Here is a 22,967-nt window from a genome sequence, read left to right as displayed (position 1 = left end):
ATTGTCTTCTACTAGGACGTAATGTACCACTAATAGGGTGGTACAAATTGAGATCCTTGGTAATCCTAGAGATTTTCTTACTTTTTCTCAATTTTGTTTGATATCCTCTGAATTTTAAAAATACACCTTTTACTTTTTATTTCTTAAGTAAGCGACCTTCCGACTAGAGGTTTAGTCCGTTATAGCCAACGGCCGCAGCGATTCCACTGGATTTCCAGCAGCCTTTTCTGCCATGTCCGCTGATTTTACCGCTCAAAATCCGCGTAAGCTTCCGAGATGGAATTTGACGCTAAATTTCTTCCTAGCGTTCCATGGACGGTTGCGGAACTCCGTATAGGACCGTCTAATAAGAAATGTCCGCGAGTTTCCATGGACTTTTCTCTAACGAATATTTCCACGGCTTTTCCTATGGATTATTAGCGTATAATCGGTAGTCAGCCCTTTAAAAATTCGGAAAAATCCTCTATATATCCACGAAATTATCCGTGGAAATTTCCATGCAACGGCCTTAGATGCTTCCGTGGTTTAATACTACGGAATTCCACGGCTTTTCCAGTGGATTTTTTAAATATATTTTTCTTCAAAATAATTCCAAAAATTGATTAAAAATTTCGTGGAACTTACATAGAGAATTTCTACACAAAAAAAACATCCACAAATAAATGGACGATCAGTGCCAATTTGGCAGCTTAGAACTTGGAGAGTATTCATCTATCAGACGAACACTCAATTGTTCTACTTTTGAGTTGAAAATTTTGCTACCATATCGTTCATTTGAGTATGTCTCGCTCGCAAGAATTATAGCGTTAGGGCGAAAAATAATTGCAGAATTTTCGCGCTTACTTTCATGGAGTCTTGGTCGGAAAGATATCACAAAATATACTCGGAATATTCAAAGGAAATTTTGAATCAATTTCCAGGGAATGCTCTCAGATATGTTGCAAGAAAATTCCTCGGACTTTTTTTCTAGGAAATCCACGCGAAAAAAGCTGATAACTCCGCAGAATTCCAAGCGGAATATTAGCGTTTATTTCCACGGAAACTCTCGCGGAAAAATAGAAGACAAATTCCAGGGAATTTTCTGTTACTGTGAAACTTTGCGCCCGATCGGCTACAGGATGCCCTTAGGTTCTGACATCCCAGTCTTTGTAGCAGATATCAAGGCAATGGTATTCTGTGCTGCAGAATCTGGGAAAAAGTATGCAGATTCCACCACTATTAAAGTATTCTCAGACAGCCAAGCGGCTCTGACAGAGCTCTAGTTGCTCTCATATGTTCCTCAAAATCAGTTCTTGAATGTAGGCAGGATTTGAACAAATTGGGTAAACGACGCGACACCGTAATTCTTATACCCTAGACCACTTACGACTTAAGCCGAGAGGCGACTTAGTGAAAAATTATGGAAATGTACTTTAATCGTTATTTCGAATATAATTACGCTAAGCCGTTTCTCGGCTAATCCTCAGGTCTGTCAAGGCCTTTAAGGTCCTTGAAAAAAATTATAAATCTTCCGGATAGTGGAGTGACTTTTCCCGGTCAATTTCGCGGTCTCAGGATAACTCGCATTTGGATTCTTGATATGAGTGTCAACTTTTATATCTTTGCGTGTTCTCCATATTTTGCAATTATTCAGTCAATAAATAAATATTTTTTAAAGCAAAGAAAACGCTCAATTTCTTAATTGTAGCTTCTATTGTTACATAAATAATTGAAAAAGAATTGAACCTATGCCGCCCAATTGAGAGGTTTATTTTAATGATAAAACGAAATTCTTTTGAGCACCTTATCGGTCAGATTCATTGTCCACATTGAAGGGTTAACGCATATTGCTATCAAGATCACAATTTCCTCCCATAGAAGCGCATCTATCATCTCCTTTAAATATTTAATTTTATAAATAAATTTTGTAACTGTTTAGTTAATTAGAATTCCTTTTCTATTTTGGCGCAGAATCACATTGACAATAAAATACTCGCCGTAGCCTCACCGTATTTCGTTAATTTACGCATTTTCATTGCAATTCTTACGCAAATTCTCAATTACCGTATTACCTTATGTCATACTCGGACTAAATGAAAATAATATGAGAAAATTGAAGAAATAAAATGAAAATTCGATAAACGGTGAGTAAAAAAAAACTGTAAGAGAAATTAATCGTGCAGTTTTTTTTTGCTCACCGTTTATCGAATTTTCGTTTTATTTCTTTAATTTTCTTATATTATTTTCTTACAGTGCCACCGAGTATGAGATAAGGTAATACGGTAATCGAGAATTTGCGTAAAAATTTGCAATGAAAATGCGTAAATTTACGAAATACAGTGAGCATTTTACTGTCAATGTGATTCTGCCCGTATGGTTGTCCCGTTTTGAAAATAATTGAATTATTACAAAAACCTTAATAAATAAAAGTAGTTTTCTGCTTACCGAGTTATATTGATGGTCCAAATGAGGTCTCGCAGTTTTTAAAACAAAATTACAATAATGAACATTTTATTCCAAATCGAATGTATTTGTGTCCTCATTCTATTTTTCACTGAAATCTTTTCTATATTATAAGATTTTTTGTTTTCTCTTAAAAAAAACATAAAATGATAAACTAGTGGGATAAAAAAGTCTACAATTGTATTATGTAAGAGACAATATAGATGATAATGATGAAAATAAATTTAAAAAAAAGATATCAGTAATGGATGATACCTAAACAGAAAATGACAAAAAGAATTATGGCAAGAAATAATTCATTAGAATGTTGTAAATATAAAATATTTTATTGCTTGAAATAAAATCACAGTGAAAATTGCTTCATAACACATTTATTTTTTCTTTTCAATTTTTTTTAACATGACATTTGTCTTTGTGGAGGAGAATTTCCATGTTTCCAACGAGGGTAATTTTAATCGTTTTGTTTTTTTTTTCTTAACACAGCTCTTTAAATGCAGACTTTCTTGTTTTCTTTTTTTTTTCTTTTGTCTCATTCCCCTTAAAGTCTAATTATTGTCTCAGAACAATTACAATGCACTTACATTTACGAGAATTTTTTTTTGTAATTCTTTTTTTTCTATCTTTTAGTTTTTGCACCCCAAATTCAAAAGAAATTTCATCCCTTTTCTGTCGTAATTATTATTTTTTTCTTGCACCCCGCATCGAATAATTGACAAGATTTTCTTTTGATAATGAATTCAGACTTTTCCACTAAGTTTAATTTTTTTTTTCATGCAGAAATATCCCAAAATATGGGGTGCATGTAATATATTTTTCCTTTAATTTTGTTTTTTTACGACAGAACATTTGAATTCCTAAACATCTATTAAAGTGTAACAACAATCTCTCTGTCTAAAGTATAATATTTCTTTCCATTTTAATTGTCTGGGATTTCACTCTCCTCGGAGGGTTTTCTTTAACTCTTTCTTTTTGTTATTTCAATAAATTGGATAAAAAAAATGAATTAAGAATAGACATTTCAGCGATTAAAAGTGCCGAAAACAAGTAACGACTTATCTAAAAAGCAGGATGGAATATCTGTCTGATCCCATTTTCCCACTTAATGACTACCACATTACCACAGATTTTTCAACTAAAGCTTTTCATTTTATCAGGAAAAAAGTTAAAGTGGAATATTGATGTGCTCACGAGATAAATTCTCGCACTGCCCTTCTCTTTCTCTGCCCCCTCTGCTCCGTCCACTTCCTCTCTACGGCATTCGTGTGGGATCAATTACGCCTCCGGGTCCTGGAAGAGCACTGGGCTGTCCAATCAGATAGGAATCCACTTGACGTGCCGCCTGACGCCCCTCAGAAATTGCCCATACCACCAAAGATTGCCCACGACGACAGTCTAAAATAGTTTTGTAAAAGAAAATTGGTGGCTTTATATATTGCTTAAAGAGTCGCCTTTACATGCTTCTTTGCATTCAAATGGCTTCTTAATTCTAGCATCACGTTCATAATGCCCCTCCCCCCTTTCTAAGGTCAATACACTCCTGGAATTTTAGTATCTTTAACTTTAAAGACAAGACTTTTGAATTTGGGATTTTCCTCTTATTTTCAAATGGAACTGAGCCATATCATAATGTAAGTTATGATGAAGTTGCCTCACTTTCAAAGGTGTCCCACTGCTCCCTACATATTTTTTTAGCGCAAAAATAAAACCTGTGATAAGCCCAGATAAGCTTATGATTGTTTAAACCGCATTTTGGGAACTAAAATTCAAGCCTCTACTACATTTTCTAAAATTTGAATCTGATCTATGCCATCACAGGATATTAAAAAAATAAATAAATAAAACAGGACCTCATCTGGATTGGACCAACACGAAAAGTGTAAAAATACAATGAGACCGAAACATAATTTTCTTGTTTGTTACTTTCAAGAAATTGATAATGGCTGCAGGAAATTCAGCAGTATATGGTAAGTCAATTGAACTGCAACTTTGCAGAACGCATTAGGGTAAGTGTGCCAAATTCCGGCCAGTTTGCAATTCCGGCCACCTTTTTTGTTCCTCGAATTTCCATGAATTTTTAGATTTTAAATCCTCTAGAGATTATACAATGCAAAAGAATAACAAAAAATGTACCTTCGACAAACGAGATGACGTGAAAAAGATATTGGAAGAATTCCCGAAGGGCAAGGAACTATGAGAATGAAGGTGGCCGAAATAGGGCACCAAAGCTATGTCTATATTTTTATTTATTTTAAAATGTATTAAGAATGATTTTAGAGAAAATAACGACGATAAACTGTCTACAAGGTTCTAAGTAACACTCCTTATGTAGAAGGAATAAAAAAAAAACAATTTGTTTTAAAGATATTACATTTCAAACTTGAGACTTTGGCGCTTGCATGCAATTACGCCGAAATTTGGCACACTTTCCCTATAATTTTTTATTTTAAATAAACTTTGTTACTATAAATTAACCCATTCAGTCAATGTACCATAAATACTTGAAATAGATTGTTCATATAATATTTTGGAATTAGTTTCATACAGATTAATAGATGATTTTTTTGAAAAGAAAAAAAATTGTGGAGCTCAGAAGTAAAATGACACATATCCTATGGTTAAAGCATAGAATATGTGTCATTTTTCCTCTGAGCTCCACAATTATCTAACATGGGGGCGCGGGAACGCTTCTCAAACACGCGTCTTAACGGTCACTGAATTTAAATTCTGCGCATTAATTTATTACAAACTCTATTGCTTTATGGCGTTTACACACTAGACAAATTTATGTCCATATTGAAGTTTTTTTCCTGCTCAAGCGTAGCGAATTCAAATCAGGAAAGAGGAAAGAGGCCAATTTGTTGCGAGCGCACATATTTGAATTTAAAACTGTGGAATATGTTGCCCTGTTGTGGCGACGAGGGCGAGGAGAGGAAGTAAAGAAATCAAGAGCAGTTGTTTCCGCGAAGCAAGAAAACAATAACAAAATGTATTTTCATCTCTGTCGGACTATTTTTCTCAAGTAATTGAAGAACTAAAGTTACTAAAAATCCATTAACGATAGCAATTCGAATAAAAATTGCTCAGGAATAAATCATCTAAAATCACTCAATTTGCGGAGGATGTATAATACCATGGTAAGGAAAGGGTTAATGACCGATAGAAATCAACTTACACATCTCGCAGATTCAAATCCTTCTGTAACATAAAGTACTCGTTACACGCATTCAAGAATGTGCAGGGGGTACAAGTCGACTTCTCTGGGCCACTAAAAAGCTGACGGGTGTGAGTTTAAAAAATTGGCTCTTTTGCGTTCGGGATTTTGGATATTCGAAATTCTGGCTTTTCTAGGTCTTGACCCATTTGGAATTTGGTTTTTCGAGATTCTGATCCATTCGAGATTTTGGCAATTTGGAATTTCGACCTATATGGGAATTTTAGCTTTTTCAGGATTTCAGGGCTCAGAATTTTGACGTTCAGATTTTTAGTTTTCGGGAATGTAGCGTTCGGGATTTTTGCTATTCGGAATTTTGGCTATTCAAGATTTGACCCATTCAGGATTTTGACTTTTCGCTATTGCGATCCATTTACGGGATTTTGGAGTTCGATATTTTCGACCGGGACCCGTGCTGGACACACCTACCACTAAAGCTCACTCAGAAACGATTAAGCTCAAACATAGTCAAATCCGTTCTCTATCTCAGAGAAAATTTCCTATGATTTCTGATTTTATCTTTGGCAATCAACTTGGCGAAAAAAACTGGTAAAGTTGTAACAACTTAAGTTTACTTTTTCATTCTAAATTTTTGGAAGTTAAATTTGAAACAACTCTACATGCGAGTTGAATTAAGTCGGAAGCATATCGATGTACCTATTACACTTATTCAATGTAAAATTTCATTTAGACTGAACTATATGCTTAAATGTTTTCGATTTAAAAAAACATACTTCAGTCAAAACGATTTTTTTTGACAAAGTGTATATGGAACATCAAATAGAAATATGATATAACAGTGTTTCGTGAGCATATGTACAGTGCATCATATGCGAGTATCTCGGAATATGGGGTTCTTCAAGATCAAGAAAAAAATTAGAAAAAGGAAGATAAAGAAAAAATAAAAAAATAGTGAAAAAAGCAAAAAAAAAGACTTTAACTCCTTAAAAAAAGTATTTAAACTATTTTAACTCTTAAAAATTATTATTATAAGGTAAGTGTGCCAAATTTCGGCGTAGTTGCATGCAAGCGCCAAAGTCTCAAGTTTGAAATGTAATATCTTTAATAGAAAATGATTTCTTTCATTCCTTCTACTTTAGGAGTGTTGCTTAGAACCTTGTAGACAGTTTATCGTCTTTATTTACTTTAAAATCATTCTTAATACATTTTAAAATAAATAAAAATGTAGACATAGCTTTGGTGTCCTATTTCGGCCACCTTCATTCTCATAGTTCCTTGCCCTTCGGGAATTCTTCCAATATCTTTTTCACGTCATCTCGTTTGTCCAAGCTACATTTTTTGTTATTCTTTTGCATTGTATAATCTCTAGAGTATACAAAAACTAAAAAATCATGGAAATTCGAGGAACAAAAAAGATGGCCGGAATTGCAAACTGGCCGGAATTTGGCACACTTACCCTAATTCTTTTTTAATGTAAATTTCGGGATAAAAAGAGTAAGAGTTACTGTAAAAAAAGTTGAAATAATTCTTCTGTATACTACAACGGAAAATAAGTAACTCTGTCAAAAAATAGTTAGTCGAAAATCAAATTGAAAAAAAATTACATCTGTTCGAGTTTTCTAGCTTTTTTAAGTGCAGATATTAATTTCAAAAATTCTAAAAAATATGTTTTTTTACCAAGATTTTAAATATTTTGTTCTACTGTAGGACGATAGATTATATGAATTATAGAAAAATACTTATAAAAAAATGATAATATACATAAACTTACCTCCAGCTGCGAAAACCTTGGGATTGGAAGTGCCGTAGGATCCATTGACGGCTTTGATGTTGCCACGATTGTCCAGTTCAAGACCTAATTCAGTATAAAATAATAATCATCAAATTTCCTGAATATAGACAAAAAAAATGTCATCAACTTACCCAATTCATTGGGTACATTTTTCTCTGGTCCCAAGAATCCCATAGCCAGTAGAATCAAATCTGCCGGGAAGTGTTTTTCCGTGCCAGGCACTTCCTTCATGCTCCATTGTCCAGTTGGTGTCTTTGTCCATTCCACCTGGACCGTATCTACACCTTTGATATGCCCCTTCCCATCGCTGATGAATGCCTTTGTCGTGGTAGAATACTGCCTTGGATCTTTACCGAATTTCACGCGAACCTCCTCATGCCCATAATCCACACGGAAAACTTTTGGCCACTGTGGCCAGGGATTATCGGCAGCACGTCCTTTTGGTGGTTCAGGAAGAATCTCAAAGGTTACAATGCTTTTGGCACCTTGTCGCAAGGATGTAGCAATACAATCACATCCCGTGTCTCCACCTCCAATAATAATGACATCCTTCCCAGTGGCCGAGATGTTCTCAATGGCACCACCAAGCTGTTTCTTCTGTCCAGACTCCAAGAACTCCATGGCAAAATGGATGCCACCCAGATCGCGATTAGCAAGGGGCAAATCTCGTGGCCATGTAGCTCCCGTAGTCAGTAGAACAGCATCGTAATCTTTAGCCAATTGAGCTGCAGATACATCTCGGCCAACATTGACTCCAGTACGGAATTCAATGCCTTCAGCAGCCATGAGATCCACTCGACGCTTCACTACGTCCTTGGACAGTTTCATTGTGGGAATGCCATACTGCAGGAGACCTCCAATGCGATCATTTCGCTCTAAGACAGTCACCAAATGACCAGCACGATTGAGTTGCTGAGCAGCAGCAAGACCTGTTAAATCATTACATTATTTTAACTTCAAATTCACTATGATCAATCTGATATATAGGTGTAGGTATATACCGTATATACCTTTTTCCTATCAAAATATTTCAACTAAACTTTTTTTTTAATTTACGTGACCTTCAAAGCATTTTCAAGAATTTCCACAAAATCGAAAAAAAATCTTTTAGAACTAAAGGAAAATTGTCTTTGACAAAGTTGTAGAGCGGCAAATTTCCTACAAGAATATGCTTTTTAGGGTAAATTAGGCTAATTCAAAACCTGCTTCAAATGGAAATTTTTCGCTACTCCAAATGGAAACGTCATTGTTTTCACGATAAATCCAGTACTAAATTACTATATTTATATATTTTCTATACCACAGTTTCATTATTTAGTTAATTTTGCTCCAAATAAAGCGAAATTCCATTCATATTCACAAATTTTAATTTGATAATTTCTCAGAAAAATTAAAAGTGTACCTTTTCACCATCGAATTTTTCATCGAACGACCATGTTTAGTAATTTTAGTTAAAATAAGTACTAATCTTTATTGTTAACGGTACGTGAAGTTTTCAAATGAAATAATTACCTATTTCGTGAACAAAAAGGATTTTTCTGAAGTATCTATTTGCAGATACTCAATACCGGAAATATGATTTTTTTTGGAGAGATTTTCTTATTGTTTTAGATGAGAAAGGAGAAAAGACCATAAATAAGAACAAATCCTGCATTCAAAAGCAACTCAACAAGGTTTTGGAAGCCTTTCGTCGCGGTTTCACTTATACACTGTTTGTCTCCAATTAGAAACTTTCTCTTGTCTCCATTTAGATTAATTTGTTTCCAATAGACGCATTTTACACTCGCGTCTTTTTCTTGTATTTAAGAAGTTTTCAAATTATATCTAAATAATTTTCACTAAACAGTAACATTCTAGAAGAGTCAAGGAACAAATTTATGTAATTCTTTTCAGAAAAAAAAATATGAACTTAATGTGTTGAATCTTCTGTCAAAGTTAAAGTGTCTGGAAATTGTTTTGAATTAGGATATTTACCCTAATGGCCGCTTTTTCGAGTGAAAATGCTCTTAAAGTGAGCTAAATCTTGGTGCTCTGGAATTATTTTTGGTGTTATGCTTTTTTCTTTTATTTTTCTTTATAAATCGTGTAAATGGGAACAATAGTCCGAGTCCCCCTTGCCTCTACAACAATATGCCCTTGCATATGGACCTTTGATAAAACATGAAGGGATTTTTCTCCTAAGACAGTCGGACATCAATTCTTAATATTATCAAAATCCAGTCGAACAAGTTTGAGTATCACATCGTAACTGTGTTATCACACTTGCACATTAAAATTTTAATATGATTCACATTAATTGTCGCTGGTGAGAGTCCAAATGTGTAATTTGTGTGTTTGAATCATTTTATATTCAAAATTTGATCTATTTGTTGATAAAAAGGTAGACTTGGCCCGCAAAATTGGATATAAATTGATTTATAGCATTAATGCGAAAAATTAATGCGGGTTTCTCTTTAATTTTTTAATGTGAAAAATATTTATGCTTTAGGTAAATTTAAACTTATTTTTGCAGGCCAAGTCCACTTCTTTATCAATAAATAGAAAATCCCCAAATATTAAGTGACTCAAAGACACAAATAACATATATGGACGCTTACAAGCGACAATTAATGTGAATCTCATTAAAATTTTAATGTGCAAGTGTGATAACGCCGTTAGAGATTTAAAAAAGATTCTAATTAAAATTCAAAACACTTACCAGAAGGTCCTGATCCGACAATCACGACGCGTTTTCCAGTACGTTCCTCAGGTACTACGGGAACAATCCATCCTTGCTCAAAGGCGTGATCGATAATGGTGCACTCGATATTCTTAATGGTGACTGGAGGTTCAGAAATACCAAGAACACAGGCTCCCTCACACGGAGCCGGACATACACGTCCTGTGAATTCAGGGAAATTATTGGTCTGCAGCAATTGATTGAGTGCTTCACGCCAATCCTCATGAAAGACCAAATCATTCCACTTGGGTATAATATTGCCCAGTGGACATCCATGGGAGTTAGACTGACAAAATGGCACTCCACATTCCATACAACGCGCTGCTTGACGTCTGAGATTGCGTCTTACATGTGGGAAATTGTACACTTCATCCCAATCCTTTTGTCTGGCAACTGGATCACGATAGAATGTTGTTTCGCGTTTGTACTTAATAAAACCACGAGTTTTGTCGAGAATTTGTGTGAGTTTCTTCTTCTCCATGGCTACATCCTGAACAGAGTCCTCAATGTCTTTTACAGCTGCTTCATCGGCATGATTGTGCCCATTTTCAATTGATTTCATCTCTGTGTTCAATTGTGCCTCTAGAACTTCCTCCTGGAGAGCTTTCAATGCTCTTTGGTATTCATATGGGAATACTTTGACAAATTTCGAGCACACTGAGGGCCAATCTCTGAGAATTTCACCAGCAATCACAGAATCCGTGTGCTCTACAAATTCCTCAAGTAACTCTCGGACCACCTCAATGTCATCCGATTGTTCAAGTGGGAGCAATTCCACGGATTCAGTGTTTGTCTTCCCACGGAAACTGCCATCAACGTCATATACATAGGCAATGCCCCCGGACATTCCAGCGGCAAAATTACGCCCTGTGAGTCCGAGAATCACCACCAGACCACCAGTCATGTATTCACAACCATGATCACCTACTCCCTCCACCACTGCCGTCACTCCCGAATTCCTCACGCAGAATCTCTCAGCGGCAATTCCGCGGAAGAAGGCCTTACCCTCAGTGGCTCCATATAGACATACATTGCCAACAATGACATTCAAATGGGACTCAAATGTGCTTTCCTTGGGCGGTGTAATGATCACTGTACCACCAGACAATCCCTTTCCCACATAATCATTACCATCTCCGTGTAACTTAACAGTGACACCACGAGCTAAGAAAGCACAGAAACTCTGCCCAGCTGATCCCTTCAGATTCACATGAATCTCATGGCCAGCTGGCAATCCAGCTTCACCATATTTGGACGCAATTACATAACTGAGGGTAGATGCAAATGCTCTTTCCTCATTGTGAATCTCCATGTCCAACACAATTGATTCCTGCTGACCATCAATAACAGGACGACACTTCTCAATTAATACATTGTCAGCCCTTTTTTCCAACTCAAAATTTTGAGCCACAGAACCACCAATAATATTGGTACCTGGACGCAAGTCCAGAGCATTCTTCAGCAAAAGAGCAAAATCCAGGGTTTTTGATTTATCAGACAAGGCGTCCGGACGCACTGTTAGTAAATCTGTACGACCAATTAGCTCTTGGAATTTGCGCACACCCAAATCAGCCATTATGCGACGAATCTGAAAATTTATTTTATAATTTTCTTAACGGCATTAAAAGCAAAATTTAAAAGTGGTTTGCAGTAATATTGTGACTGTGAATTAATTATTTAATCGTCGTACTGATTCGTGAGTGATTGGGATTCAAAAGTTTAAGAAATAATAAATTTAATTCAAGATAAAATATGTGATAAATGCATTTCTTCATGATCCTGCAACAATGAATTCTTTGTTACCCTATTTTTGTTTATACTAAAATCACATTCTAAATAAATTTTATTTAATAAAAACTAATAAATGTTGTACATTTTATGGAGGGGTCACTTGAAGACGACAATAAGATATCTCACACCGCCTAGCCTATAAGTCTACATAGAATGGACAGAAATGATATTTTATTTAATCTTTATAATTTTTCTTAACCCTTTAACGACGAGACAAAATCAACAATAAAAATTTAACCGTTAAACAAAATAAATGAAACGTCTTTTTATCTGACTTTGGAAAATCCAACATATTCTGATTCGGCGCATTTTTCACCTCTACGAGCGATAGGGACAAAAATAGCCTAAAATTTTAAGTAATTATTCTGACTATACCAATGAATAATAATTTTCTGTCTAATGAAAAATAGGGGGGACTGGGGCAAAAATTCACAAATTCAATATCTTCTAAGACAAAAGAGATAGCGGCTTAATTTTTTTTCCATAGATGACCTCCATAGACCTTCTTCGAAGTCGTAAGTATTTTATAATTCCAACAAGGAATTTATAAAATAAAAAATATTGAAATTTTTAGTTCTATTTTTGAAATATTTTCCTTGCAGAAGATATCAATTTTGACCTACTTATTTTCCAAAATTGATGCACTGGTAAATATTTTCTAAATAATTTGGATTCTTTAAATACGAATCCGCTATCTATTTTAGAATTTCACAAAGGTTCTTTTCTCCAGAAATCCTTTTATTAAAAATGACCACTTGGGGTAAAAAGTAACAAAAGGTATGGAGCAAAAAGTAACACAGACCAAAGCAATTTCTGATGTCTCACGGCGAGAAGAAACGTCATTTCCGCGTCTCGCCGCTTTTTGTTTGCATTTGTCAAACGATTAGCAGTCTCTTGTGTTTTTTCTTTTCTAAAATAGCTTGGAAAGCGCTTTTCTCGTTCAGATAGTGAAAACTGTGTTTTAAAAAGGTGTAGAGGAAAAAATTTCCTATGAAAATATGTCACCTAGCTATTTTTTTTAATTTATGAAAGCCCGTAACAAAGCAAATCAAAATGTGATAATATCCCATGTCTGATACTATTTGCCCCAGCATTTTTGAAAATGGTCACAAAATTACCTTAATTAGAAAACAGCTCGATAAATGTATTTCCTTACAAAATAGAGTGAAATGACTTTCACAAAGTTGTAGAGCAGTAAATTTCCTATAAAACTGCACTAATTAGAAATTTCTGGGGCACTAGGGTATACCATAAGACCTGCAGGTCGAAATTTCCCTGTTTTCTCTACGATAATTTTTAAGAGACTTTGATATAATGATACGTAAAAGAACTTGCAATTTGGTATATTTGCAATAATTGCAATGCAAATATAATACAGTGATATATTTTCTATATTATTTATCATTATTTAACCAGAAATTAGAGTTAAAAGAAAGTGTTTCAAATAGAAGAGTTGATGTAAAATTATTTAGCTGTTTCTGTATATTTAAGTAGCCAATAAAAACTCCAGGAGGGGAGAAAAAATTAAGGATTTTTTGTTCTTAATACAAAGGGGTTAAACACACTACGCAAAGAAAAAGTCAAAATATATATTTTTAAATTAATCTTCAGTAAAAACGTACATAATTGTGCATGAAACCCGCACAGCTTAAGTTAAAAAAAAGGCTGTCACTGAACTGGCACTGATTCGGCATAAAACGATTAATATTATGGCCAAATTGCGCGTAACTTAAGCTTTAAATGATTTCACTTGTATGTAAAGCACACACAGATTGAAAACGAAAAGGATAAATTACAAATAAAAAGCGCACAGCTGCAGCATAAGACGGTTAAAATTGAGTATAAAATCGTCACAGCTTCCGAACGGAATGTTTAGCAATTTTGTTCGTTTTACTTGAATTCTGTGCGGATTTTGTTAAAAATCGATACAACATCGTAATTTTTGTATAAATTTTTGTTTAATACGTTAGATTCAGTATAATAACAAAGCACGATTTACATTAATTGAATCTAAAATTCTCTAAAATGTATCGGACGCAAAGTGTCTTGGATTAAGGGAAAATGGTATGTTGTCTGAGATTAAAATATGGAATGTTAAAATAAAAAAAAACTTACATCTTCAGCCAGCATAAAGAAGAAATTCACCACGTGCTCTGGCTGTCCCGTGAATTTGGCCCTCAGGACGGGGTCCTGAGTGGCAATGCCAACAGGACAGGTGTTGAGATGACACTTGCGCATCATAGTGCACCCCATGACGATCAATGGAGCTGTACTGAAGCCAAATTCATCAGCACCAAGAAGAGCAGCCACAACAACATCGAATCCCGTCCTCAGTTGTCCATCAGCTTGAACAACAACTCTAATGTTTTTGTGTGTTTTTATGCATATCACACAGCGTGTATTATAGTAGGGGGGTAGTAGGTTAATAAGTGAAACACGTGAGAAAGAAGGGGGTAATAAAGAAAGAGAAAAGAGAAAAAAAGAGAGATACCAATTAATGAGATTCAAATGTGCACAGTTATGCTTTTTTTACAAAATGATTTAAAAAATGATTGCATGATATTTAAAAAAAAAAATAATAAATAAAATGTATTTACTAATTATCCGATCACTCTCTGTCTCTCTTGCGCTTGCCATCCCGCCAAACATCTCATCTCATCTCTTTGCCGCTCGTGTTTCATTTTCTCTCAAACCATCCAACATACACCACCCCCAAAACACTGCGAGAGTCTGAGGAGACGTCTTTCGCGTGGCGCTTTTCGAGACCCCAATGCAATGCTTTTTTTCCGATCAGAGGCGCTTCGAGCGTTCTTTCGATTGTGTTTTTAATGTGGCGATTTCATCGTGATTTTGTCGACTCACCTAGAACGTAAATCATTCAATACAAGAACTTGATGTGTTTCGGCAATACCGAGTTCCCATGGCAAACCAGCAGCTTTTATTCCTGTCCACGAACTCGCACCAGTTCCTCCATCATGTCCGGAAATTGTGATATGTTCAGCTTTGCCCTGGTTTCATACATTACAACAGTTAGAGATATAAAACTTTAAATTAAAGTCTAACTAGAACAATCTCTAGTAAGTTTCTTTTTTATTAAGATTTTTTGTGAGTCTTTCATAATCACACACAAAGAGAAATCCGAAAAAGTTAAAATAACATTCCGGAAATGTTAATTTTACCCTGCATTATTGATCCTAAATCGGTGTAAATATTACCCTTTTTAGGTATATTAGGGATTAAAGTAACCCTTTTTCATGTTAATTTTACCCTTAAAGAGGTGTAATTAACATTAAAAAATGTTAATATATTTTTACACCTAAAAAGTGTGCAAGTTATGAGGAAAAAAACTTAATCGCACCCTCTTTTTTTCTTAGTGCAACTATTGATTTCAGTCTCATTTTGTGATCAAACTCATATTCACTGGTGAGATATTTTAAACACTCTTTCGAAAAAGCAATTTAAACACTGATTCAAAAAAAATATCAAACATTTTTTTAACTACTGACTCAAAAATGAAATTTTTCCTACAGCCTTCTAAAGTTGTATTTTGCTATAAAAAGTTAGAAGAAATGTTTTTTTCTGACCCTCAATTTTTGACCTTCTTGTCCTTAAAATCAAATACATTCAGTAGAAAATAAAAAATCTGGTCAGTAAAAAATCAAATTTGGTCAGTAAAAAAATAAAATTTGGTCGGTATAAAATAAAATTTGGTCAGTAAAAAAATCAAAGGTCGGAAAGACGAAATATGAAATACGAAATGGTAAAAGACGAAATATAATAAAATACGAACTTTCCGCAATACGAAATGTGCAATACTTTTTATCCGGATATGCAAAGTTTTAACTTTTATTGATTTCCTTTTAGTTTTTCATTGGCTAAATTATTATTCACTGATCATATTTAATTTTCCACTGATTAAATTTCACAATTTACTAATTTAGAAAAATTTATTGACCAAATTTGACTTTTTACCGACCAAATTTGACTTTTCTCCGACCGAATTTGATTTATTACTGACCAAATTTTTATTTTATACTGACCAAATTTTATTTATTACTGACCAAATTTAATTTTTTTCGATTTTTTTAAAAAGTTTTTCACTGACCATATTTAATTTTTTACTGACCATATTTTACTTTTTACTCGCCGCATTTGATTTTTTACTGACCAATATTTCATTTTTTTACTGACCAATTTGATTTTTTTACTGACCAAAAAAATTTTGCCATTATTATTCTACTGATTTTTTTTGCACTTCTTATTGTTTTTCTTCATTTTTAGGGTTATAGGTATTAGAGTAAAGGCTCATAATTTGGTCCAGTCTGCTTCCAAGCATCGATGTTCCAATTTTGAACTGCGATATTTTCAATACTAATTGACTTTTTTTTGTTACTCTCTTTTCAGAGGGATTATTTTGAAACTTGGCAAGCTATTTATCATCTCATTTTTACTAAAATTATTTTTAATACGTTTAAAAAAATAATTTGATATGTAGAAGTGAATTAGGCTCTTATTTTGGACAAGTTGGCTAGTAATTTGGACAACATGGCTGTAAATTTGGACAGCTAATCCGCCTCAACAGGATGCCCATTGTTCATCATTTCATGAACCAATCTTACCAAGTCCTCTTCCTGTTCATGTAAGGGAAACGTAGAATGTCACAGAAGCCCGGAAACTTTCCATATCATTCATTAAAGTGAATTGACTTCGGTACTCCAAGTACATGCAGATTCGCTCATTCCCTGGCCTTTCCGGGAGCCTTTCAAGACTCTTCTCGCTACATCTCTTTCGTAGAGATGATGCTCCTTTGTTTCTCCAGGCATTTGTCCAACTTAGTCATCACAAAATCTAAAACTTCACGAAATTTCGTAAGAAAAGCACCTGTCCAAAATAAGGAGTATCACCTCATTGGTAGGGTAAATTAAGCTAATTCAAAACCTGCTTTAAATGGAAATTTTTCGCTATTCCAAATGGAAACCTCATGTTTTCATGATAAATACAGTACTTAATTGTTATATTTATATATTTTCTATACCACAGTTTCATTATTTAGTTAATTTTGCTCCAAATAAAGTGAAAATATTCATATTCACAAATTTTAATTTGTTAACTTCTCAGAAAAATTAACAGTGTACCTTTTCACCATCGAATTTTTCCTCGATTGACCATGTTTTCCAATGAAAAACACAATGAGGTGACTGTTTTTTATTCCTTTTGTTTAACGTTTATGTAATATTTCTGGCTAATTTTAGTTAAATTAAGTGCTAATTTTTATTGTTACGGGACGTAAAGTTTTCAAATGAAATAATTACCTATTTCGTGAACAAAAAGGGTTTTTCTGAAGTGTCTGCGAATGCTTCAATAGGAAACCCCGGAAATATAATATTTTTGGAGAGATTTTCTTATTGTTTTGGATGGGAAAGGAGAAAAGAGCAGGAATAAGAACAAATCCTGCACTCAAGAGCAGCTCAACGAAGTTTTGGAAACCTTTCGTCGCGGTTTCAGTTACACTCTTTGTCTCCAATTAGAAACTTTCCCTTGTCTCCATTTGGAGTAATTTGTTTCTAATAGAAGCATTTTACACTCGCGTATTTTTTGTATTTAAGAAGCTTTCAAATTATATCTAAAGAATTGTTACTAAACAGTAACATTCTAGAAGAGTCAAGGAGGAAATTTATGTAATTCCCTTCAGAAAAAAATATGAACTTAATGTGTTGAATCTTCTATCAAAGTTAAAGCGTCTGGAAATGGTTTTTAATTAGGACATTTACCCTAAATGTCTTAAAAAATTTCCCATTTTTCACACGAAAAATCTAATTCACAAGGCAAATCTCACTTCAGGTTAAATGTACAAATCACCGCTAACGTGAATCAACACAATATTCAATGAATATTCAATAATATCACTCAAAAAAAAGTAAAGAAACATTGCTAGTACTTCATCACAACTAAATAAGAATGAAGTAAACACGAAGTTCTGTCATATTTTTCGTAAGCAATTGCTCACACTGAATTTTCAACAAAGCAATTTCAACTCAAATCATATTCAAAATTTAACGTATTTAGTGTTAAAATCTTCCAAAAAGAACAAGTATTTAGATGCAATTTATTATTCATCAAATATTGGAATAAAAATCCATCATTTTAGTCAATTTATTTTTAGTGTCCAATTTTATCCTCAAAGTGTCCAGAATAAGAAACTGGATAAAATTATGAGCCTTTCCCCTATGTTGTATACGAAACCTTTCTAGAACTACTCGAACTTAAAAACATATTGAACCATTTTAAGGATATAACTGCACTGAGAGAAATCCGAAAAAATGTTAAAATACCATTCCGCAAATGTTAATTTTAGCCTGCAGTATTGATCCAAAATCGGTGTAAATATTACCCTTTTTAGGTGTATTTGGGGTTAAAGTTACCCTTCTTTCGTGTTGATTTTATCCTTAAAAGGTGTAAAATTAACATTAAAAAAGTGTTAAAATTATGAGGAAAAAAAGTCAATCGCACCCTCGTTTTTTTCTCAGTGTGATAGTGTATTCGAGTAACAGCTAATGAAAGAATCACAATTTCCATAGGCTAAAATAATCTTACAAGTAGCCTTACCTTTGCAACACCAGCTGCCACAACACCAACTCCAACCTCCGACACCAATTTCACGCTGATCCTTGCTCTTGGATTGGAACATTTGAGATCATAGATCAACTCAGCCAGATCCTCAATTGAGTAGATATCGTGATGTGGCGGTGGTGAAATTAATCCAACTCCAGGTACAGAATGTCGAGTACTGGCAATATCTTTGGTCACTTTATACCCTGGCAATTCTCCACCCTCTCCTGGCTTAGCACCCTGCGCCATCTTGATCTGCAGATCATCAGCATGGGCCAAATAGGAGGCTGTAACACCAAAACGTCCACTTGCCACTTGCTTAATGGCTGATCTCTTATTGAATTCCGGATCCTGATTGAGATACCGATCAGCATTTTCACCACCTTCACCTGTATTACTCTTTCCACCGAGTCGATTCATTGATACAGCCAGAGTACTGTGAGCCTCCAGGGAAATACTTCCAAAACTCATGGCTCCTGTTGCAAAACGTTTAACAATCTCTGATGCTGCTTCCACTTCATCCAGGGAAATCTTTTGTCTATTCTCCACTAGTTTCAGCTGTCCACGAAGTGTACATTGTCTCACACTTTCCATTGTACTTGCACGGTACTTCTCGTAGGCACTCAAACTATTGGCAACAGCAGCTTCTTGAAGAGCAGCAATTGATGCTGGATCATTGATATGTCCCTCTCCTCCAGTTCGCCAGTGATACTGACCAGGATTTCGCAAAATCTTCATATCAGGTGAACCACTTCCATAAGCCATACTGTGCCTTGTTAGTGTCTCCAAGGCCATAATCTTGAGATTTACACCACCCAAACGACTCTGAGTACCACGGAAGCACAGATTTACAACATCCTCCCCAATGCCCACAGCTTCAAAAATCTGAGCACCCTTGTACGACTGAAGGGTACTTATGCCCATTTTAGCCATCACTTTAGCTATTCCCGTATCAATTGCCTGTGAATAAGCCTGATAGATCATATTGTCGGACAGATCTCTGGACAATACTCCATCCTCACGCAATGCTGATGCCATTTCAAATACCAAATACGGACAAATGGCATCAGCTCCGTAGCCCAAAAGGACACACATATGATGAACTTCTCGTGCTTCAGCCGTCTCAACAATTACTCCCACTTTCATACGCTGACGCGTCTCAATAAGATGATGATGCAGAGCTCCGAGAGCCAAAAGAGCCGACAATGGGCATCGATCTGCACCTGCCTGACGATCAGACAACACCAATAGTTGATATCCCTGTTCTGCTGCTGCTTTTCCCTCAAGGCAAACTCTCTGAAGAGCATTACTGTAACCATCAGGACCTTCTTCGCACGGAAAAGTAATATCCAAAATCTTTGTCTTCCAATCCCTATGACGATTGCGCTTCAGAATTTCCGTATCAGTAACACTCAAAATGGGATTATTCAACCAAATTCGATGTACTTGCAACGCTGATGGTTGCAAAATATTGGCTTCTGGTCCAATTGGACACTGTAGTGACATGACAATTTTTTCACTGGAAATCAAAATTCCCATTGAATATCAAATTGAAGAATTTTCCTAAAAAAAAAAGAGATCCAGAATACCTACCGGAATGGATCAATTGGTGGATTTGTAACTTGGGCAAAGAGTTGCTTGAAATATTCATAGGGAAGTGGTTGAAAAGCCGAAAGACACGCAAGTGGAGCATCATTTCCCATTGAACCAAGAGCTTCCTTTTTATTCTCAATCATCGGCATTAGTAGCATATTGACCGTCTCAGTGGTATAGCCAAAAAGTAGAAGACGTGGATCGAGAATTCCATCACGACGCTTCACTTGACCATTAACACCATCCATCAAACGATCACCGCCAGCCAATAAATCAGCTCTTCGGATGTCATCGAGGACAATCTGATGAAAAACTCTTGTCAACTATTTGTTTTTTTTTAATACTCCCTCCGTTCCGAAATAAGTCGTACGTTTGACGAAAAATTAGGGATTAAGGAATGGCTTCAGAGAATGTTTTTTTTATTTGCAAATATCTTGTGTATGAACTATCCTCCATGTCCAGGGATAATATGGGGATCCTATCACGATGGTAAGTTGAGGAATCGATATGTTGAAGTTGTCCATTTTTCGCGTTTTTTTCAAAGAGCTCCGGTAGATAGTTAATTACTAAAAAATGGACTGTGATTAACATTACAGGCTAGAATTTGTTCTAAATTTTTAGTATGCACAAGTAGAGCTCAACAGCTATTACCGATATGGGATTTTTATATTGTTCAAATTTTGCAGAATGAGCAATAAAAAGAACATCCTTTTTTATGTGTTCGAATATCTGAATGCAAAATGGTGAGAGATAGGGACTTGGGAACTTCAGTGGACCCCCATAAGTTGACCCTGGGACAATTTATATGTTTCTCTAAAACATATACAGAATTGAAGAAAAAAATCGCACGACGTGTTTTCGAGCAATCCCAAAAAACATGATTTTGGAGGGGAAGGGAAGGAGTGGGGGCAAAATAAAGGACATATTAATGGTCCCAGGGTCAACTTATGGGGGGATCCCCCGAAGGTCCCAAGTCTGTATCTCTCACCATTCTGCACCTAATTTAGATTGAAAATAAAACTCCAAAAATAATACATTTTTAAGACATTCGTTCCTCAACAAATCATCAAGACTGGACCCCAATATTAGTACTGGACATTAGCAATAGTTCTTTACAAGAGATAATTGTTGATACACAAAACATTTACCAACAAACTTTCCTTAATCCCAATTTTTTCCCAAACGTATGACTTATTTCGGAACAAGAATTTTTCCCAAACGTACGACTTATTTCGGAACGGAGGGAGTACTTTTTAAATGCAATTGCACATTGAACAAATTAAACTACATTAATTAAAACTTTAACCCTGGTATCACATAATAATTTTAATGTGAATTCACATTATATTATATCGATAATGAGCATTCAGAAGGGGAATTCTGTAATAGTATGATAGTGTCATATTTGTCTGGAGAAGCACAATAAGCCTGGTGAGCGTCGAACATTGAGAGAAATCCGAAAAATTTAAAATAACATTCCGGAAATGTTTATTTTACTCTGCAGTATTGATCCAAAATCGGTGTAAATATTACCCTTTTTAGGTGTATTGGGGGTTAAAGTTACCCTTTTCAATGTTAATTTTACCCTTAACCCTCTAACGGTGTTTTCTTTAATATGCGAAAAAAAAGTTCTAAAACAATGTTTTCTAGGATAATTATGATCCAATAAAGTCGAAAAAACCATCCATTCTTCATTATCTCTTTTAGTTTAGGCGCTACGTGAGAAAATATAAAAATTTTTGAAACTCTTTTTGCTTCTAAAATTCACATTTTTAGTTTTTTCAAATAAAATATACAAAGTAGAATGACATATCTTTCAGTAAAAAATAAATTTATTTTAGTCAGATAACTTTAAATCGGTATTTTTATGGAAATTGGAAATGAGTTTTTTTTTGCACTAATATTTTTTGATGCTTTTTCTCTGACCTGTCACACAAAACTGGGAATAGCAACAAAACGAAGAGTCAAAATGAGTTCAAACTTTCAAGAGATGTTTATAATAAGACCATTACCGAGGACACTATAGCACTTTTAAATAAATAAAACCTTTATTGTCGCTGTAAATGTGATTTTTGTGAAGACCGACTGGAGGCGGTCTTACCCGTTAGAGGGTTAAAAAGGTGTAAAATATACATTAAAAAATGTTGATATATTTTTACACCTAAAAAGTGTTAAAGTTATGAGGAAAAAAAGTTAATCGCACCCTCTTTCTTTTCTCAGTGAATGATCATTGCAAGGAGCTCTATGAACTGTTTCGTAATAATATAGGTATATGTCAGATTTAAGATTAGTTCTTTTCCGGATTTACTATTAAAAAATTTTTAAATTTGTCACAAGACAATGTCATACTGTTACAGAATTCCCCTACAGATGTGTGATTTCTGTCACTGAATTACTTAATATTTAGAATTTGTTCTATCTAGATAAAAAAGGTAGACTTGATTTGCAAAAATAGGTTTAAATTGACTTAACTTAAAGCGTAATTCTTTGTGGACCAAGTCTGCCATTTTATAAATATTTATGTCAAATTATAAATGTTAAGTGATTTAACCCTTTCAGGACGATTGGGTCACCGGTGACCCAAAAATGAAATTTTTCCTATAGCCTTCTAAAGTTGTGTTTTGTTCTAAAAAGTCAGAAAAAATGATTTTTTCTGACCCCCAATGTTAGACCTTAAAGGGTTAAAACACAAATCACACATTTTGGTGGATGCTCACCTTTAATAAATTAATGTGAATAACATTAAATGTGTAATATAATGCAAGTGTGATAACATTCTAAAAGAATTTGAATTAAAAAAAAAGTATCCCAAGTCAAATGCAAACATACATTCTTGATAGCAAAATTAA

At 34.6% G+C, this 22,967-nt stretch overlaps 1 protein-coding gene across 2 annotated transcripts in view; it reads right to left on the bottom strand.

The window, feature by feature from the left end:
• Positions 1-2,797: 2,797 nt before the first annotated feature.
• The window catches only part of LOC129801393 (uncharacterized), a 46,688-nt gene continuing 26,518 nt past the window's right edge, over positions 2,798-22,967 (bottom strand). For both annotated transcript variants that reach the window (XM_055846360.1, XM_055846358.1), the window contains exons 5-12: positions 20,119-20,420; positions 18,523-20,044; positions 14,779-14,924; positions 14,032-14,275; positions 10,105-11,713; positions 7,538-8,335; positions 7,386-7,469; positions 2,798-3,834 (exon numbers count right to left, since the gene is read on the bottom strand). In XM_055846360.1, coding sequence (XP_055702335.1) covers positions 3,692-3,834; positions 7,386-7,469; positions 7,538-8,335; positions 10,105-11,713; positions 14,032-14,275; positions 14,779-14,924; positions 18,523-20,044; positions 20,119-20,420 — 4,848 coding nt within the window. In that variant the 3' untranslated portion in view covers positions 2,798-3,691. The remainder of the gene's footprint in view (positions 3,835-7,385; positions 7,470-7,537; positions 8,336-10,104; positions 11,714-14,031; positions 14,276-14,778; positions 14,925-18,522; positions 20,045-20,118; positions 20,421-22,967) is intronic.

The sequence above is a fragment of the Phlebotomus papatasi genome, chromosome 2, assembly GCF_024763615.1.
Source record: "Phlebotomus papatasi isolate M1 chromosome 2, Ppap_2.1, whole genome shotgun sequence".
Taxonomy (NCBI): domain Eukaryota; kingdom Metazoa; phylum Arthropoda; class Insecta; order Diptera; family Psychodidae; genus Phlebotomus; species Phlebotomus papatasi.
This window is presented reverse-complemented; position numbering and strand designations above follow the sequence as displayed.